A 21,764-nucleotide genomic window follows, 5' to 3' on the forward strand; every position below is an offset into this window, starting at 1 on the left:
GAGGCGGGGATAGTGCTGGGCAGACTTATACGGTCTGTGCCAGAGCCGGTGGTGGGAGACGGGATAGTGCTGGGCAGACTTATACGGTCTGTGCCAGAGCCGGTGGTGGGAGGCGGGGATAGTGCTGGGCAGACTTATACGGTCTGTGCCAGAGCTGGTGGTTGGGAGGCGGGGCTGGTGGTTGGGAGGCGGGGATAGTGCTGGGCAGACTTATACGGTCTGTGCCCTGAAGAGCATAGGTACAAATCAAAGTAGGGTATACACAAAAAGTAGCACACATGAGTTGTCTTGTTGGGCAGACTGGATGGACCGTGCAGGTCTTTTGCTGCCATCATCTACTATGTCTACTATGTGAAGTCCACTGCAGCATCCCCTAGGGTGCCCCACTGCTGTGCTGGTATATCTGTGTAGCCGGTCTACTAAGAATGCTGACCTCCCCCCCCCCCCCCTCCCCAATACGTCCCAATTCTCTGTATTGATGCGTTTTTGCCTTGGATGGGTTTTTTTTTTGTTCCAAAAATGGTGGTTGGAAAAGAAAAATGCACTGAGCACAAAAGACCATTTTTGAAAGAAAAAAAATTGATGTTTTTCTGGTTTGAAAATGTGTTTAGATGTCATATCGAAAATACCCCTCCACATGTATAGTAATAGTGGATTGAGATTAAAGGAAGGGATGGGATAGGGCTGGGAGTGATTTGAGGGGTGGGGGGGATAAAAGAAAAACTGATAAGCCCACATACTAAGCCCATTTTTAATGTGGTACAAAAATAGGACTTTTTTCCATTTTATTTTCAGGTCCCGCACTCATTTTTCCATTTAGGAGGCACTGAGCACTCCTGCATTATTTGTTATCCAGTTAGTACACTAATGTGAATGCAGTAGCTGGATAATTCTTCCACCCCCCTCCCCCCTGAAATCAATGACCTAAAAAATAGTGTGTGATTACTGCTCGCCGACAGGCAAATTACTGCAAAATGCTTTAACGCATTTTGTGGTAAACCTGTTTCCCTGGGTTAAGGACCCCACTAGTAACTATCCTTCGAAATCTCACCTCCTTAGGAAGAACTTCATTTTGAGTGGTTAAAAGAATAAGGCCGTGATGCTAGGGGGCATGCTTTGCCACTAATGTATTGCTTTTTGGCACAACAGAACACATCCCCACTCTATGCATTCTAGACGTTTCTGTTTACTTGATAATTGAAACCTTAGAGAGTTGGAAGAGCAGTATCCTTCCTAATGGTTAGAACAATGGGCTGCTAACTAAGGAGACTTCATATTTTCTTCTGTTGCCCCTCCCCCCCCCATTCCTTACACTCCTACCTCCAGTGACACTCCTTGGACAATTCACTTTGCAGGATTGCTATCATGGAATGTTGGTACTAATTGGGTTTCTGCCAGATACTTGTGACCTGAATTGGCCACTGTTGGAAACAGGATAGAGGGCTGGATGGACCATTAGTCTGACCCAGTATGGCTGTTCTTATGAATTCTAATAATGCTGTACACTATCCTTGACATCCCTTGCAAAGGTGGGTTAAAAATCTTTCCAAACTTCTTCAGTACTTCTTTCTTATCTTTCCTTCCTGCTCTTCAGCAGCAGCCCGGGGAACTGGTGTTGACTATTTTTCCTGTGTGCAAGAAGGGCACTGATCAGGCATGAATAGAGATGTAGGAGGTAGGCTTTACATTCGATGCAGTCCTGACAATAGATATTCAATATACCAGAGAAGTTTATTTTTTCACAGAGCAGAACTTCCTGACTAAACAGTTTTAAGTGACCTGATGACAGCAATGTGGTGACTACAGTCAGTATGTTTTGGTAAATTTGGTTTTTGAGAAGATGTAGTGGCCTGTCCTTGAACTCAGTGTTTTCCTGCATGTTCATACTAGCCTTGTGCTGCTGATGTTTCTTATCCAGGGCTGAGCTGGGCATTCCAGCTGTTATCCTATATTTAATGCATTTGAGTCCGTTTGTCATGGTTTTTTGACCTGGCAGTTTTCTGCTGCTCATTTGGAAGCAGGGCAGCCATTTGCTGCTGTGAGCCATCATTCACAAGTATGCAGAGATTCTGTGGGAGTATGTAGTTGTATTTGGATTGCTTTACTTCCAACTGAAGAGAGACATTTTTGTCAACAAGTAGGATTGAATCAGGTGCAAAAGTGGGTGAAATCATGCAACAGCAGGGGGAAGAACTGCTTTCCCAGAACTCAGTAAAATGTTGGGGTAAATATTCAGTGGTGCTGGTGAGCGTTTTGTTGGCTGCTGCCGGTGTTATTCCTGGATATTCAGTGATAGGCAATGTCCAGGCTTTGACATTGAATATCCAGTTTATGTGACGCTGGCTGTCAATATTCAGAACTTAAACAACCATGGGCACATAACCAGCCAAGTGCTGATTTTGCCCCCGGAATACCCCCCCACCCCGATATAGTCCGTTATCACTTAGGCGCTAACTGCTCATTTTCAGCAGCAATAACCAGTTAAGTGCCACTGAAAATTAGTGGATAGCCCTGAACAAGCAGTTTAACTGGTCAGCAACTATTTCTGGCTGGTTATAAATCATTTTGAATATCGACCAGTTTAAGCATGTGCGATTCTTCTCGTATGCAGTGGTTTCCTCAGCTCCTTAGTTTTGTTTTTTCCACTCAGCAGCCAAGTGGACACGAAACAAAGCTCCCCTGTAAAAACCCAATATTCTTGTTTATTTTTGATGCTGTTCTTTTCAGTTTGCCTTTCACTGTGTCTTTCATGTCCTCCATGTCTGAAGTGTGTCAAGAATTTCAGTACACACTGAATGCCTCTTTTGTCCGAATCCTGACCACGGTCAGGACTGTAACCATTGTACTCAAATGTTGACACAAGCAGGAAGGTATCATCTTAATTGTCTGTGTCAACCTTTTGAAGTTGAGAAGCTCCTCCTAGTAAAATCAGACAAAAAGAACCTATCTGTGCAGAAGGCATCTTCTCCTGTAAGGACCAGTCAAGAAGCCATCAACCTCTAGGCACAGTGATCTCAAGATTCCAGATATCCAAAAGGGAGATCCTCTTTAGGTACCTGGGCTCAAAGTGCAGTCACTTCTAGAGTATCTGCAAAAGCCTGAGCAAATGCTCTTTGCGTCAACTCTAGTGAAAGTGCTGACAAAGCATAATACTAAGAGGAGGTGCTTATACGTGCTGTGCAACAGCAATAGCACAGTGCTAGTACCTCTTCTGTTGACCTTACCAACAAAGCAAAAGACGTGTTTAGTGTAGACCAACCTACTTCTGCGCAATTCTTTCCTCAAAGTCCTATTCCTTTTACATAGATGTTGAGTACAGGTAGTGAATGAGTCTTCCTCTTTGACATCTTTCCAGCTTCCAGACCATTGACTCTTTTCTTCAAAAGTTGTTTCTGAACTTTGTTGTCATGGCTAAAGATCTTTGGGCCCAATATTCAGACCACAAGAGTTAGCACGGCGAATTCCTGTGTTTAGTGCTGAGCCCGGATATTCAGTGCTGGGCCATTTCTGGGACTGGCATTGAATATTTGATTTATTTTTGGCCATTTTGAACTTAACCGGTCAAGTTGATATTCAGTGCTGGCCAATTAAGTTCAAGTCAGCCAAAGATATTCCACCCGTTTATGTGGCCAGATATGGCCTCCAAACTCACACTGAAAATTGGCAGATAGTCGGTTATATTGGGCAATATAACCGGCTGTTCACTAGCCACTAACTGGTGATATTCAGCGGGAGACAGCTGGCTATCAGCTGCTGAATATTGCTGGGTAGTCAGCTAAGTACCATTAAACTGATCAAGTGCCATTTCTGGCCAGTTAAATGGTTTTGAATATCGGGAGATTTGTCCTGCTTTTCAGCATCTCAGCATTTCAGTTCTCTAATCAATCTCCCCTGCTAAACACACTACGTTGTCAGTACTGGCATGTCTATTATTGCCACAAAATATTTTATTACCAGAAACAATCTTAGCAGGCTCAACATTCTGTTGTCCCTGAGTCAAGGGATGGCGCCATTTTGAAGCAGGCTAGTTCCTGCTCCTCTACTTTCATAGTGAAACCTAGATCTAAGTTGGGGTTTCTTGAAGAAATAAAGGCACTGTGTCTATCTGATCGCAATAAAAGAAGAAATCAATGCATACTGACTCCTCAATGCTTTAGATAAGTGTTCCTTTTGGGGGGGGGGGATTTTTTGGCAGAAGAGCTTTGAAATATGATTATTTGAACTGAATTAGAGGAACTGTGAACTGTGGACACATATACTGCTATTAAATAATGACGAAGTGCAGTGATAGATAACGGTGACCTTGATATGTGAATTTATTCACTTACTAGTCACATGGGTTTTCTGAGCACATTCACTTTATAATTTTTATATAATTCTTGGGAAATTGATTTATTTTAATCAAGGGAAAGAAAGCGAGCTCAGCCTAAGTGATTCACTCCTGCACAATTTAAGCAGCAGACTTTCTTTGGACTGTGCTCTAGACCTCCTGTCTCCACAAATCATTTATCCTGCCCTACCAGTGGCTTGGCAGAAAATTACAGTGGATACAAGTCTTCTCTGTAATTCATAAGGGATATTGCCTCAGATTCACAAGTTGTCCCCAGATTGTTCTCTACCGTGGACCAAACCTCCTTCCATCCATCTGTGTTTGTTGCAGGAAGAAGTTCACCTTCTTCTCCAAGCCAAAGCCATAGAACTTGTTTCACCACAGGAAAGAAATCTGGATTTCTTCTCAAGATACTTTCTCATCCAAAAAGGAGGCTCAAGAGCTATATAGATCTCAGAGACCTCAACTGTTTCATTCTCAAGGAAACGTTCAGAATGATCACTATTGCTTCTATTCTCCTTCTGCCCCAGAAAGGTGATTGGATCTCAAGGATACATACAAAGGATTTGTCTTTGCTCTCAAGACAAATCCCTCCTTTCAGTACCCTTCTCCACCACCGCCAACTCCAGGCTCCGCCCTTTCTGCCTCACCTCATGCGTGGAACAAACTCCCTGAGTCCATACGCCAGGCCCCCTCCCTGCCCATCTTCAAATCATTGCTCAAAGCCCACCTCTTCAATGTCGCCTTCAGCACCTAACCACCACACCTCTACTCAAGAAATCTAGACTGCATCAACTTGATATTTCGTCCTTTAGATTGTAAGCTCCTCTGAGCAGGGACCGTCCTTCTTTGTTGATTTGTACAGCGCTGCGTAACCCTAGTAGTGCTCTAGAAATGTTAAGTAGTAGTAGTATTCCAAGTTTCCAAGTTTATTCATTTCTTGATATACAGTCAATCAATAAATTCAATCCACCTTTATTAGAAAAAGTACTTTAAGTTTAATCTTCAATCCAATTGTTTCCAGTACAAAGTCCTTCATGTCATCCTTTCTTCAGCCCCATGGTGTTCTTGAAGTGCCTCATGGTAGTAGTAACACAGCTTCACAAGTAAGGCCACTTGGTATTCCATACCTAGATGAATTACTTCTAGTGGCTTGGTCAGAGTCACTGACCTTATGTCTTCTTGAGAGAACAATCACCCTTCTTCAGTCTCTAGTATTTCTTATCAACTTTCAGAAGTCTACATATTTTGTTTGTAACAGTAGTCTCGTACACTGTCAATCCAGAGCATTTCCTCCAGAACACAGAATTAAAATGCTCATAACATAAGAGGTGTCATACTGGGACAGACTGAAGATCTATCAAGCCCAGTATCCTGTTTCCAACAGTGGTCAATCCAGGTCATAAGTACTTGGCAAGATCTCAAAATAGTAAAACAGATTTTATGCTGCTTATCCTTGAAATAAGTAGTGGATGTTCCCAAGTTCATCTTAATAATGACTTATAGATTTTTGTTTTAGGAAGTTATCCAAACCTTTTTAAAACCCTGATAAGCTAATTGATTTTACCACATTTTCTGACGAGTACCACTTTTTCTGACAGTGAATTGCAGAGTTTAATTACACATTGAGTGAATAAATATATTCCCAGTTTGTTTTAAATTTTCTACTTAGTAGCTTCATTGTGTGCCCCCTAGTCCTAGTATTTTTGGAAAGAGTAAATAATTGATTCTCATCTACCTGTTCCACTCCACTCAATGTTTTATAGATCTCTATCATATCTCCCCTCAGCCCTCGTTTCCAAGCTGAAGAGCCCTAGTCACTTTAGCCTTTCGTCATAGAGAAGTCATCTCATGCCCTTTGTCATTTTCGATGCCCTTCTCTGTACCTTTCCAATTCTGCTATGTCTTTTTTTGAGATGCAGTGACCAGAATTGCATACAGTATTTGAGGTGTGCTCACATCATGAAGTGATACAAAGGCATTATAACATTCTCATTTTTATTTTCCATTCCTTTCCTAATTCCTATCATTATATTTGCTTTCATAGCTACCACTTTACAATGAGCAGAGGGTTTCAGTGTATCATCAGTGATGACACCTAGATCTTTTTCCTGGGTGGTGACTCCTAATGTAGAATCTTGCATCATGTAGTTATAGTTTGGGTTCTTCTTTCCCACATTCATCACTTTGTACTTCAATGGATCTTGTTCATACTATACAGTCAGCACCCAAAGTCACAACCAGAACATATTTACAAATGCTTGGAGAAATGACTGCAGTTGTTCAACTCATCTTTGCTCATCTATAAATTCAACATCCTCAGTGAGATCTCAAGTTCCATTGGGATCAACTCTCCCCATCTCTCTGCCATTCTGTACTCACCTTCTCAGATCCATCTCATCTTATAGTGGTGGGTGTTCCTTTTGCACTGTGTAAGCATCAGTTACTCCTGGCTATGGATGTCTCAAACTGAGGGTGGGGGTTCATCCTGACAGAAACAGCCAGAATATGAGACTTTGTTGTACCAAACTGCATCCACATACAGGCCATTGATGTATTGGGACCATAGACTCATTTAGCTGTCAAATGTAGCAGAGTGCTTCATCCTCATGAATGATCAATTGATGGGGCTCTCATGAGTTCCTTCTTTCAGGAGTAGGGAATGCCTCTTGTCAACCTTTTTACCAGTTAAGAGAATTCAAAGCTTTCTTCATTGTTTCATTCTTCCTTTCATATGGGTCTAATTCTAAATACCCTAGCAATTTCATGCACTTGATTGTTTCTTTGTGCTTATCCTCCAGTTCCTTTGTTCTGTACAAGTTTCAATAAAGCCAAAACAATGATCCTTGTAGTTTGTTATTGGTCTTGACATAACTGGTTCCCTTTTCTCCAAAGACTAGCAGTTCTACCTACTTGCAAGCTCCTCCAATTCCCAGCATTGGTGACTCATCAGCCAAACAATCTTCTTTGTCCAGACCTGAAGTCTGTAGTCTTCATAGTCTGGAAACTGAGCAGTCTTTAGTCTCTGCTTTCAATGTTCTGCATTCCATTCAGCAACAAACAGGAGGAACACAGTATTTCCATAGTAGTCAAGAGAAAGTGAAAAACAGGGTGGAAGATCCAACCAGCGGTGTTCCTGGATGACAAACGAAAGAACATCCAGAAGTTCAATGCTTCTAAAAACTCTTTATTCTCCAACAGTAAGCCAAATTCGTGTGCAATAATGACCCAACACGGGTCATGTTTCGGCAGCCAGCCTTCTTCAGGGGTCTGCACATTGCAGCAGGAAGAAATGCAAGATTCACACTATTGATGTTCATGCACTTGTTCTCCTATAATATATGTCCTCTTTATGCGTTGCTGACAGACCCTGAAGAAGGCTGGCTGCTGAAACACGGCCTGTGTTGGGTTATTACTGTACATTAATTTGGCTTATTGTTGGAGACTGTCGAAAAACTTCCAGTACATGAACTATGCTTTCAAGTGAAAGAGATTCTCAATATGGTGCTTTACATATTATGTGTCCTCCTACAAAAATACTACAGTACCTATACCACTTGTATCATCTTGGCCTTTAGACCTATTTGGGTACACCTCAATGTGATGTCTGCTTACCACTTTCCAGTGGAGAACTTTCTAGCATCATGATTGAATATGGTGGCTTATGTCATGAAAGGGCTGCTTCATGTAAAGTCTCTAGGACAGAACCCCCAGTTCTGTGGTACCTAAATTTAGTCCTCACTTCAGTCATGAAATCTCCATTTGAACCTCTAGACATAGTCCAGCTGATATTCAGCCCACGGGAGGCAGGCTGGCTAAGTCCTACAATTGGCGCTGAGTCTGGATATTCAATCCTGGGACGTTTACGGTGACTGGCATTGAATATCATTTTTTTTGGCCGGTTTAAACTTAACTGCCCAAGTTAATATTCAGCGCTGGCCGGTTAAGTTTATATTGACCAAAGATAGAACTGCTATTTAGGTAGTCCATTTTGGTCACTAAATTTAGCTGGTGAAGTGCTGACTATTCACGGCTAGCTGCTTATATTGTGCGATATACCCAGTTAGCTGCTATGCACTAAGCACTAATGTTCAGTGAAGATAACCAGCTATCTCATGCTGAATGTTAGCACTTAGCCGGTTAAGTGCTATTTCACCGACCAGGAGCTGTTCCTGGCCAGTTAAATAGCACTGAATATCGGTCGGAGTTCCTAACTTGGGAAGTAATCTTCCTAGTAGCAACCACATTAGCTAGGAGAACAAATGAACTCCAGACATTAGTAACATATGAACCATATATCCAACTCCATCATCACAGATTTGTCCTTCGGACATATCCAAAATTCTTGTCTAAAGATGTCACACCTTTTCACCTGACTGAAGAAATAGTGCTCCCTACCTTCTGTCCAAAGCTGCATTTAGACACTCATGAGAAAGCCCCACATACTCTAGACTATAAACCTGCTCACACCTGCTACTTAACAGCTGACTCCTTTAGAAAATCAACTCAACATTTCATCTACAATTGGTATGCCAGTTGCAAAAAAGACTAACAGACTGGATGGCTTCTTGTATACAGTTTTGCTGTGAGCAATAGGCAGTTGCTCTCAGCTCCAAGGTCGTCTTATCAGATGAGGGATACTGCAGCAACAGCGGTCTGCTGAAGTCTGTCAAAGCAGCTATCTAGTCCTCTCTTCGTACTTTTGGTTCATGTTATATTTTGGACTAAGGTTGAGCATGGGACAGTGCCTTTGGTCAAGTGGTGCAGGCCAGTCTGCTCTTATGACCGAACAACTCTTGAAATCGTCTATGCAGGCTGCTCAAAAGGCTAAGCTGATCTAAGACTCAGTAGCTCTAAACTTTGGAGTCACCCATTTGAGTGCCTAAGTCATGTCCTTGTCGATGGGAAAAACAATGTTGCTCACCTGTAACATATGTATTCCATAGACAGCAAGATTAATAAGATGTTCAGTCCCTTCCACCTCCCTACGAGTTGCCTGGAAGTTGTGAGTTTTATAACTAATTAAGGAGGAGAGAAGACCACTGCATTTTGGAAGGGCCATTCTTACTTAGAACTTTACACTAAAGAGGCAATTCTATAAAAGGCCTACTCCATTTAGGTGCCCCAAGACTGTTTGGTTGGAGCACATTCTATAATGGAACTCTGGTACCTTGGTTCTGTTACAGAATACTAGCAGGACCCAGTATCAGAGTGCCTAACATTTATATGCCCGCAGTTACACTAGCCCTAGAACAGGTGTAAGGGTGGAGGCCTAAATGCAGCAGAGATGTGTGTAACCCACAGTATTCTGTAAGTTGCATGCATAAGTGGGAGCTCCACCTTTGTACTGCCCATGCCGTGCCCCTGTATATGGCCTTCCTTGCAAATACACACTATCCCCTGGATTCTATATAGCGTGCCTAGAGATCTGCACCAAAATCCAGGTGGGTTCTTTAACAACACGCATAACTTGATTGACTTAACAAGCTAATTAGCATTCATAACAGCACTTAACAAGCAATAATGAGCACTATTTGGTAATAATTAGAATTTACGCACATAACTCGTTAAGCGTATTCTGTAATGCACTGCGCCTAGCTTCTAATGTGTGCAGACAAAAAGGGGCATGGTCATGGGTGGGGAAAGGGGAGTTCTGAAATTTATGCACGTAGTTATATAATATGGCCCTCTGTGTCTAAACCTACATGTACTCCCCATTATTAAAGAAATCTGATTAATGAAGTGGCAGAGAAGGGTATTCAAGGTGGCTGCAGCTGAATTTTGGAATTAGTTCCCAGTAGACCTTAGAAGAGCAGAAACCTTATATCAGTTTCGAAAGGGTTTGAAATTTTTTTTCCTACAGACTGAATGATGCTGTTTCTAAGGCTTGCTGGATCCTTTTAATACTTTGTTTTGTATACAGTATGTACTCCATCTTGATTGAACCATTTTGGTCCAGGAAGAGAGGATATGAAATGGTATTAAATAAAATAAATAAGCAATGGGTGTGTAAATGTTAGCATCCAGTTTACAGAATTTCACTTTTTGTTCTGAGATCTGGGAGAGCAGTTTGTCCTGGTTGCTGCTGGATGATGTCACCCACTTGTGTGCCTTATCAGTCTTGTTGTCTATAGAAAACATCTGTTACAGTTGAGCAACATTGCTCTTGGTAATACAAAGATAATAACATTAGCCTCCCTTTCACTTGAGAGTAACAAAACCCAGACATTAATTATACAGCTCATTAGGGGAGAGAGTGACAGGAAGCAGCACACTAATGAGAAAGGGCCTAAGAAGGTAGAAAGAGCAGGAAAGTCCTTTGAAGATTTTATATTTAACTCATGCCTTTTCATTGGTAAGTTATGTCCTCAAATGGCTCACACTCTGAGTAGTGGGACTTCCTGGGTATAGCTAAATCATCCTCCAGTGGGATCAAGGCATTTAGGCATGACAACATCATGTTTGGTTTCATGCTGTACAAGTATCACAGACCTGCCGTCCATTTCTTGCTGCTGTTCCTTACTATTGTGCCTCAACAACTGACCAGTTATTACTATCTCTCTGCAGACGTCTGAACCGAAATAGCCTTCAAATATTCCCGGAGCTGCTGTTTTTGGGGAACCCGAAGCTATACAGACTGTAAGTGATTCCGTATTTGCTGCTTCTTCAAGCTGGATTGTATCTTGTGAATCCTTCTGTTTGCATGCCTAACTACTGCTTTAGACAGTCCAGAGATTACAAAACTAGCCTTTGCTTTCCTATAGTTCTCCCGGTGTTGACTTCATAACTGATGCTTTTTGACATGTTGTGAGAGCAAGCTGCTATAATCCTGGTCTTGCAGTCAGTGGTGTAAATACGCGACATGCTTTGAAGAACCATTGATTTGTGGTTTTATAATCAAAGTTATATGTCATGCTGTTGATTTGGGCAAATTGATTTGTAACTCTTTGAATGCTGTGCAAAAAAAAAAAGCGATATTTTCTTCCCTCTGAGGAAGGTGGCCTTTTTCTTTTATTTTTACTTCATGTTGTATGACAACTTCTGTTAAACACAGTTTTTTTCATACTTTTGTTCACAAGTTTTGCTCCATGTGTATACCTGGATAAAGAGGTTGCTGAATTAAAAATTTGTCCCTAGCCGTGAAAGAAGTGGTTGCATTGTTTTGATTTATTTTTAAGTTTTAGAACTACCTTTTTTCACTGCTGGTAAGGTTTACTTGACTTGATTTGTCCAATTGTTAAATATTTTAAATGTGGCTTCAACATCAGACAACTGTTCATAACTGGAATATAAAAGAGCTGTGTTTTTGCTGACAGGAGAATTGCAGATGAAACCTAATTCATACGTCTTTTCTGTTGATACCTATATAAAATGTATCATTTGGCTTCATCTGGAATTCGTGATGTCTAGTTCTCAGGTGGTTGCTTTTCCATCTTTTGAACAATCTATAATCTATGCTTCAGGTTTGGGTTCCAGTGAATTTCTAAGCTGATTGCGTGCCAGAATTATTTCATTTTCTAATGTATTACATCTAAAGACAATAAATAAATAAATGTAATTTTTTGTCTAATGTAAAATCTCCAGTTGAGGAATCCTTTTAGTTTAGGGCAGAGTCTGTGTCCTCTTATCTGTGTGACCCTTATTTGTACCATTTCTAACATTTGGGTATCCTCTTTGAGGATGGGCACACAAAATTGAACCCATAATCTAGAGGTCTGCCGACAAGTGACGTTACAGAATGGTAGGATGATCCTCGCTCTTTGTTTCGTCCACCCATTTAAGTATGCCATTGTGCCCAGCTTTGGCTATGTGGATTGGTGCACTCATTCCCAGCTTTCCAGATTCTAAAAGTGGATCTTCTTCTACTGTCTTCCAAATATACGTCACATGTTTATTGTTTGTGTCCGTGCTGCTCATGTCTCCTAGTACTTCTTTAACAGGAAGTAAAGCATTCGGCAAAGTATTATAGTGCTGGTAAATGTAGACATTGTAAGGGTGATTTTGTACACCCTTTTCATGTCTAAAATGCTGCTTTAGGTGTGTGAATGGGCTCGTAGAAAATTAGGCCACTTCTAAAATTATGTGTGGTGACAGCCAGTCAGGGTGTACTCTTAACAATCATATTGATTTCTGTTTGTATATCCATGTATTGATTACACGACTCCTGACGCAGGTGCTGTAGCGCCGCAACACGAGTCCCTGTCAAGTCCGCTTGCATCTTTTGTTGTATGTAGAATCCTGACATAGTTGATGCCGCCAATAAATTTCAAATGACTTCCAAATGTGACGTCTGGATGTTTTTTTGGAAGGCTATTTGTCCATCCCTACTCTTTTTTGCTGCTGTACTTTTACAATAAACATACTCAGGGGAGGAGTTTAGACAGACCATGGGTGGAGTCATAATTTATAAAGTACTCACTAATTTTTCTGCCCGCTCTCGAGCAAGTTAAATATCCACGCCTTAAGTCTAGATGCGATTTGTGCTAGTATTTTCTAAAGACATAGAGGCATCTGTGTCTTTATAAAATAGGTTTTAAATGCCTTCCTGTTCTATTAACCAAGGTGTCCTGTTACAAAATTACCCCCTTTATGTATATGTACCATGGATATAGTCTGTTAGCTGAGACTTGTGGACCAGTTTGGGAAAGGGTGCATGAGGCAACAGTGCTGCACAGTCACTGACTGATCGAGCGAGTTTGTTGCTAATTTCTGTAGATGCCCTTTGATCCTATAGGATTTTAATCCTTGTCAGTGCAGCAGTCTTTATAAAGTCTTTCCTTCACATGTCTATTCTAGCTGTGATTGGTTTGACATCTGAAGATGTAGGACAGATGTTAAGGTCACCTGTAATTACCGTTGCAGATCACTTGGCATGATGTCGGAATATTTCTAAGGGTGCAACGATAATTTGAACTTCATAATTTGGTCCAATTGTTAATTGCAGTCATGAAAAATAAGGGAAGGAGAGGAAGGCTCAGCTTAGATCTGAAAGAAGACAGTTCTTTTAGAGTGATGTCAACAGGATAGTTATGTTGACTGAACTGTACCCTCAGGCTAATGTGAACCACTTTCTCTTGTCATAGTTTCTTTATTCATTTGGTGCCACTCTACCTCTCTATAAGATGCAGCACTCCCAGTGAAGGAAATGAGGACTTTTCAAGAAAGCACACATCTGAATGACATTGGGGATGGGAGGTGGCTAACAGAGCATCATATATTTAATATTGTTTTCTGCTAGGTTAGGAGATAGCAAATGATGTGTACAGGCAAAGGTTAGAGCTTCAGTATTAAATTTCTTCCGCCCAAGGCTTGTTGCTGATTAGAGCAGGAAAGTGAGTGTCTGCTTAGAGCACGTGTGTGTGCTTTAAAAATTCCACTAGCTGTACAGGGTTAGCTGGCTGTGCATTTGCATCTGGAAACCTGCATCAGAATACAATGCATACACTGGTATGTGTAACTTGGAGGGGCATAATCGACCAGAAACGCCTATCTCCATGGGCGTTAATCTCCGAGAACGGGTCCGTGAAGGGGCGGAGTGAACCGTATTTTTAAAAAAAAATAGACGCCCATGCTTTATTCGCCAAGGTGTGAGCTGGGCGTTTTTGCTTTTCACCGATAATGGAAAATGAAATCGCCCAGCTCAAAAACGAATAAATGCAAGGCATTTGTTCGTGGGAGGGGCCAGGATTCATAGTGCACTGGTCCCCCTCACATGCCAGGACACCAACCGGGCACCCTAGGGGGCACTTTTACAAAAACAAAAAAAAAGGTAAAAGAGCTCCCAGGTGCATAGCACCCTTCCCTTGGGTGTTGAGCCCCCCAAATCCCCCTCAAAACCCACTGCCCACAAGTCTACACCAGTACTATAGCCCTAAGCGGTGAAGGGGGGCACCTACATGTGGGTACAGGGGGTTTGGGGGGGGGTTGGACGACTAGTAGCATTAAGCAGCACAATTGTAACAGGTAGGGGGGGGATGGGCCTGGGTCCACCTGCCTGACGTCCACTGCACCCCCTAACAACTGTTCCAGGGACCTGCATACTGCTGCTTGGGAGGAGGGTATGACATTTGAGGGTGAAAGTAAAAAGTTGTGAAACATCATTTGTTGTGGTGGGAGGGGGTTAGTGACCACTGGGGGAGTCAGGGGAGGTCATCCCCGACTCCCTCTGGGGGTCATCTGGTCATTTAGGGCACTTTTTGGGGCCTTATTCGTCAAAAAACAGGGTCCAGGAAAAGTGCCCTAAATTCTAGCTACAAACGCATCCATTATCGGCGAAGGGCGCCCATCTCTGTTCGGGTGATAACCACGCCCCAGTTCCGCCTTCACCACGCCTCCGACACTCCCCCGTCAACTTTGTCCGCATCCGCGACGGAGTGCAGTTGAAAGCGTCCAAAGTTCGGCTTTCGATTATGCCGCTTTATTTGTTTTTGTGAGAAGAACGCCCATCTCCCGATTTAGGTCGGAACTTGGGCGTTATTCTCGTTCGATTATAAGCAGGATAGTAACATAGTAGATGACGGCAGGAAAAGACCTGCACAGTCCATCCAGTCTGCCCAACAAGACAACTCATGTGTGCTACTTTTTGTAGTTGCAGGACATTGCATAATTTTTTTTAAACAAATGCAATTAATGTAATGTTTATGAAGTAGTTTGTAATTAGAAGACTTAGAGCAATAGTTCTGAATCTGAGTCAGAATCTCAAATGGGGTCACAAGACTGAGTGGCATCATGAGTGGGGAACTAGGGAATTAAGGGGTCCTTTTACTAAGGTGTGCCGAAAAATGGGCTGCGCTAGTGTAGGCGCATGTTTCGGGCGCATGCAGATCCATTTTTCAGCGCACCTGTACAAAAGGCCTTTTTAAAATTTTTGCTGAAAATGGACGTGCGGCAAAATAAGAATTGACACGTGTCCATTTTGGGTCTGAGAGCTTATCGCCAGCCATTGACTTAGCGGTAAAGTCTCACGCTGTAGCCGTGCAGTAATCATCTACATGCGTAGAATGACGATTACCGCCTGGTTTCCGCTGCATGCAGGAAAATAAAAAAATATTTTCTGGCGCGCATAGCGGACACATGCAAAAAATTAAATTACCGCCCGGGCTTTGCAGTAGCTGAGTAGTAACTCCAAATTGACGTGTGTTGGGTGTGCGTAGGTGTCTACGCAGCTTAGTACAAGGGCTCCTTAGTCAAGAAAAGCAAAGCTAGCTTTTGAGGTATGTGACCTGTAGGGGTAGGGAAGAAATTTATTTCAGTAACCAATGAGGCAGCCGGGGTTGGAGAGCAACAAATTCATGGCCAATTAGCAGATCTACAAGGCTACCAATCAGGAGGCTGTGGTAAGTGCTTACTCATGCATTATAGCCTATACAAGTGGTTCCTAAGCTAAGGTTTTCAACTGGTCTGAGATTCAAAATGGATGTGCAGCAATGTTCATTTTGCCGCACGTCCATTTGTGGCAAAAATTTTAAAAAAGGCCTTTTTTACAGGCGCTCTAAAAAATGGATCAGTGTGCGCCCAAAACCCGCGCCTACACTACTGCAACCCATTTTTCAGCACGTCTGTGTAAAAGGACCCCTGAGTGTACCCAAGAATCTTACCTAGCACTGCTGCCTTTTAACACTAGGAAAGAGTGAGAGAAACCGGTGTGCATATAAATGATGATGTTGTGATGTCACCTTAGGTATGTTGGATAATCCAGATAAGCAAGACTTTGTGTATTGAAACTCCAGATAGGGAAGCTTGGGATTTAAGAGACCATTGGCTTGAAGCAGAAGGGGAGGTTTAGAGGGAAACACAACAGGTAATTAAAGATTTACACCTGCTATTACATTATACTACAGGTATATATAAAAAAAAAGTGTAAACAGTAAAATAGTAAAAAGCATTTGGGGCAGGTGCACTAATAGATTTAGTCATGTTCTGGTGTAGGTGTAGTTTATTTTCTCAGTTTGGTGGAAGGGACAAATTGAACATCACCTAGAGCCTTTGGTCAGGGACATAACCCCCTCCCTTCCCCAATATGCATCCCAAATTATGCTTATGTATTTTCAAAGGGATATCTCATGTGTGGCTTGTTTTTGAAACCTGAACTGGCTGCATGAACAGGGTGCTATTCTTGGAGCTTAGATTCACACTTATTCTGAAGCAGGTGCGAAGTATATATGGAAGTGAGAGCCCCACACGAACTCCTCCCTCAGCTTAACCTGCCCTTTCCCCAGGGGTAAGAGAATACCGGAATGGTTACTTTCAGCAGCAGAGGTGGATGGGCAGTTTTCAGCAGGCGTTTCCCACAAACTGCTACACCGGCAGGAGAACCTTTGAAAATGGCTCCTGTAGAGCATGGCCGATGTTAGGGTTGGGCAAACAGTCCAATTGCCCAGGGCTCCCATGCCAGTAGGGACCCCACACCTGCTTGAAGTTGAAAGAGGGACAATCTGCAAGCAAGGTTTGGGGCCCCCACTCTAGCGTCTGCCCTGGGCCCCGTCGTGTCTATCATTGGCCCTGCTGTAGAGGCAATTCGAGAACAGTGTCTGTATTTATAGATGCCTGGAGAGCGCTTATTAGGAGATTAGCATATTAGCATAACTGGGTATATACTGTACATGCGTATGCAGTTAGGTGCGAGCAGTTATGCCAGCCATAGACCTGGTGTATATGCCAGAGATATGCATATAGGGCTAGATTCTATATATGGGCCAGAAAAACTGGGCGGTAAAAAAAGTACTCCTCAAGTTTATAGAATGGACTTAAATTTCTGTGCAGTATATAGAATACGCTGAGCACCTCTCCATGCAACCAAATTTGGTCTCGTCCATTTAGACTATGTTTTACTTGGTGTAAATCCTGGCACCTAATTTAGGCACAGATAGGGAGATTCTATATATGACGCAAAAATCAGTGTGGAAATCAATGGCAACTAAGCGTATTCTATAAATGGTGCCTAGATTTCGGCGCGATATATAGAATACACTTAGTTGATATATCAGCACCTAAAACAAGGCGCCTCCGTTTACACCAACGAAAATATCACATAAGCGGCTTCCACTAAATTTCTGCCATGACCTCTTACAGTAGCCTTGCAGTACGGCGTATATCCGAGCAAGCAGGTGCTATACTACTTCCTTGGTATAGGTGTAAATGTAGATGGTGAAATTAAAAAAAAAATACAGTATGGGCTAGATTCTATATAAATCGGCGCGAAAAAAAATACCCCTAAATTTGGGCAAGGTTTATAGAATGTTCCTAGCATCAGTCCTTTTGACTAAATTTGGTTGTGGGCAGTTATACCAAGTAAAACAGTATAAATGCCAATGCCTAAATGTTTGTCCTATTACTAGGTTTGAATTTGCTGTTTACAATTTACCTCATTTATTGTATTTATTCCCCTGATATTCAAAAGCATTTAACCAGCTAGGATCAGCACCTGGCCGGTTAAATGCCCATAACCGGCTATCTACAAATTTTCAGCAGGACATGACCCCCGCTGTTAGCGGCTAGCGGTTATCTGGTTATATCACGCGGTATAACCAGCTGTCGATTTTCAGCTCATCACCAGCTAAATTTGGTGGCCATATTTGGCTGTGTGAATACCAGGCCTAACTCTGGCCAGTTCAAACTTAACCGGCCAGCGCTGAATATCGGCTTAACCGTTTAATTTTAATCAGACAGAAACAGATATTCAATGCCGGTCACCGGAAATGGCCCAGAATTGAATATCCAAGCTCGGCGCCTACTGCAGGAGATGGCCAGGCTAACGCCCGCTGTCTGAATATTTGGCTCTATGTTTATATTTGGTCTTTTTACTATTGTTATGCTGCTAACAGAATTGTAAGTTTTATGTTAAACTGTACTTGTTGTACATCGCTTTGGGTGAGTCTCTTCATAAATGCTGTTAATAAATCCCAATAAATGCACATCTGTCTGTTAGGCTGCTCAGAACATACCTCCTTTGAATTTGTGCATTCAGTGGCAATTCTGCAGGTAAGTAGCCATATTTTAAAATTGGTGTTTATATGTGTCTGTAGTCTACAAGTGTCATTGCTATTATTTTCATGTAGAATTGCCACACAAGGCTTCTACATGGACATTCTGTACCTTCCAATCCAAATGTCTCTCTTAAAAAAAACAACTCATCCATGTCCTTTGTTTGATTAGACTCCCGATGATCGTTGTCTTTATTTTCTTAGTCACAGAGGTACATACGTATTGCCATACTGGGAAAGACCAAAGGTCCATCAAGGGTTACCATATGGCTCCAGAAAAAGGAGGACGGATTGAGCCAGCCGGGTTTTACTTCCATTGCTTTCCATTGAAAGCAATGGAAGTAAAACCCGGCTGACTCAATTACTTCCATTGAAAGCAATGGAAGTAAAACCCGGCTGGCTCAATCCGTCCTCCTTTTTCTGGAGCCATATGGTAAAAGTCCAGCATCCTGTTTCAGTCCAGATAATACCTGGCAAGATCCCTGCTCTATCCACTTAACTTGATATTCTGATCAGTTACTACTGTTGGTACAGACTTTGCCTTCCGTTGGTAACGGCATATACAGTTCAAAAGTATTCATCTGCAAAGGCTGTGCGGCTCTTTTTTTTTTGGATAAGTGGTGCCATGTAAATAAAAGGTTTTATTCTTACAGTGGTGTTAATCTTTTATGTTCAGTAATGCTTACAAAGTCCACATGAAGCTACTAAAGAGTAAATAGATACACAGTGCTTCAAAGTTTGGCTCTACCAGAGAGAAAATGTCATTTTCAATTGCTTTTTAGTGTTTTGCTGCATTCCTTTCATTTCCCACAGTTTACGTATCATAAGCTTTTTTCTCTTTTTTTTTCCCCCTTTGCAAAGTGTTATTCTCTGTCATAAGTAATTTTAAAATTCTGGTTTATTTCTTACGGGCTTCACGATAAGATCTGTGCTTGAATTCATAATTTATTGGTGTGACAATTTTACGGTGTGTTGCCAAAGTAATCTGTTACAGTGATTACAGCAACACCACTCCGTGAAAAACTCCACTGGCTCCCTATCAAAGAACGAATAAACTTCAAAGCCCACACACTGATCCACAAGATCCTCCACGGAGAATCTCCAAGTTACATGACCAATCTGATCGACCTCCAAGCCAGAAATGGGTCCAAATCTTCTCGAACATATCTCAATCTTCACCTTCCCAATTGCAAAGGTCTCAAATACAAAACCTATTATGCATCCAACTTCTCTGTTATAGGCAGCCAACTCTGGAACGCCATACCAAGATACATCCGAACAACCAACCAACATCTACCCTTCCGAAAGCTGCTGAAAACATACCTCTTCAAACAAGCCTATCCAAACAACCCAACTTAATTTACGAACCTAATCCACAACATTAACATTAACATTAACCATACCTCAATCCTTCCCCACACATCTAATACAATTGTGTTATCTCTAGGATATTTTTTACCTATACATTTTGTTATCTCTGTGATACTTTGTACCCATATATTGTAAGCCGCACTAAACCTGCTATCGAGCGGGAAAGAGCGGGGTATAAATGCTACAAACAAATAAATAAATAAATAAAAGTGGAAATTACTACTACTACTACTATTTAGCATTTCTATAGCGCTACAAGGCATACGCAGCGCTGCACAAACATAGAAGAAAGACAGTCCCTGCTCAAAGAGCTTACAATCTAATAGGCAAAAAATAAATAAAGTAAGCAAATCAAATCAATTAATGTGAACGGGAAGGAAGAGAGGAGGGTAGGTGGAGGCGAGTGGTTACAAGTGGTTACGAGTCAAAAGCAATGTTAAAGAGGTGGGCTTTCAGTCTAGATTTAAAGGTGGCCAAGGATGGGGCAAGACGTGGGGGCTCAGGAAGTTTATTCCAGGCGTAGGGTGCAGCGAGACAGAAGGCGCGAAGTCTGGAGTTGGCAGTAGTGGAGAAGGGAAATAACTCAGGGACCCTTTTACTAAGCTACGGTAGGGCCTACGTGCATGCAGCATGCGCCATAATGAAACTACCACCAGGCTACCACGTCCCCTGGCAGTTATTTTGGATTTGGTATGCACTCATTCCCTCAGTAGAAATTATTTGTTTATTTTCTACCGCACGCGGTGTTTCCGACGGTAATTGGCAGCTGGTGCACACTGAACGGTTACCATATGTGTAGCATGACAGCCCTTACCTCTAGGTCAATGGGTGGCGGTAAGGGTTTAGGTCATAAATAGTCATGCGCTAGTTTAGCGCACGCCCATTTCCCAGCTTATTTTTAAAAATGCTTCTTTTCCCAGACGTGATAAAAAATGGCCCGACGTGCACCAAAAACACGCTCCCATAGTACCACAGGCCACTTTTTACTGCAGCTTAGTAAAAGGACCCCTTATTTAGGGCTTCCTTTATCAAGCCGCGCTAGCGGTTCCCACGCAGCAATGCCAATAGAACCCATTCAAAGTGAATGGGCTGTGTTGGCATTACCGCATCCGAGCCACTAGCGTGGCTTGATAAAAGAGGTCCTTACAAAGTAGTAACAGTAAAAGAAATTATAGGGTATAGAGAGGACAATAAGAGAAAAATTCTAGGTTTTGGTGGGGGTCCGTTTTGCCCCTAGTTGGATTTTATTTCTTGCCTGCTGGTAAGCTACAAATTTAGGGGCCCTTTTACAAAGTCACGGTAGACTCTACACGCATGCACTAAAATGAGACTACCACCAGGATAGCTCACCCCCTGGCGGTAATTTCAGATTTGAAGCGTGCCCATACTGCTGGGATAAATTACTTTTTTATTTCCTATCGCACGCGACTTTTCCGGCATTAATCGGCAGTTTGTTCGTGCCGATTGGTCACCACTTGTGTAGCGTGTGAGCTCTTACTGCCAGATCAATGGGTGGCATTAAGGGCTCAGACCATAAATAGGCTCTGTTTTCAGTTTTACCGCAGATCCTTTTCCCAGCCATTGCAAAAGCCCTTTTTCCTAGATGCAGTAAAAACTGGCCTGGCGTGCATCAAAAACACGCGCCCACACTACCGCAGGCCACTTTTTGCCATGGCTTAGTAAAAGGATCCCCTCAGTTCCAATACAGAGGTTGTTTTATTTTGTTTTTTAACTTATTCTTTTGTGGGAATTCTTTGATTTTCTCTCTCATAGGGTAACCATATTTGCCCTAAGGAAAAAGAGGACACATGCCCCGCCCCCTGTTGCACCCCACCCCGCCCCTGTCATACCCCATCCTGCTCCCTGTCATTTTGATCCCCCCAAAGACAGCCATATTCCCTCTCTCTCCCCCATATATAATCCCCGCCCCAATATTCTAGCCTCCCTCCACCCACATGACTCCACTCACTACCTCTCCACTCCCCTCCTGTTCCTTATTGTAGTGCCCTGGTGGTCTAGTGGCCTCTTCAGGGCAGGAAAGAGCCCCCTCTTTCCTGCCCGGCAAGGCTGTAGACCTCTCT

General features: G+C 42.4%; 1 protein-coding gene across 1 annotated transcript in view; it reads left to right on the forward strand.

The window, feature by feature from the left end:
• Nucleotides 1–21,764, forward strand: part of SLIT2 (slit guidance ligand 2) — an 809,356-nt gene that overhangs the window by 69,046 nt on the left and 718,546 nt on the right. The window contains exon 4 of the mRNA XM_030191232.1: nt 10,898–10,969. Within this exon, the coding sequence (XP_030047092.1) occupies nt 10,898–10,969 (72 nt within the window). The remainder of the gene's footprint in view (nt 1–10,897; nt 10,970–21,764) is intronic.

The sequence above is a fragment of the Microcaecilia unicolor genome, chromosome 2 (assembly GCF_901765095.1).
Source record: "Microcaecilia unicolor chromosome 2, aMicUni1.1, whole genome shotgun sequence".
NCBI lineage: Eukaryota > Metazoa > Chordata > Amphibia > Gymnophiona > Siphonopidae > Microcaecilia > Microcaecilia unicolor.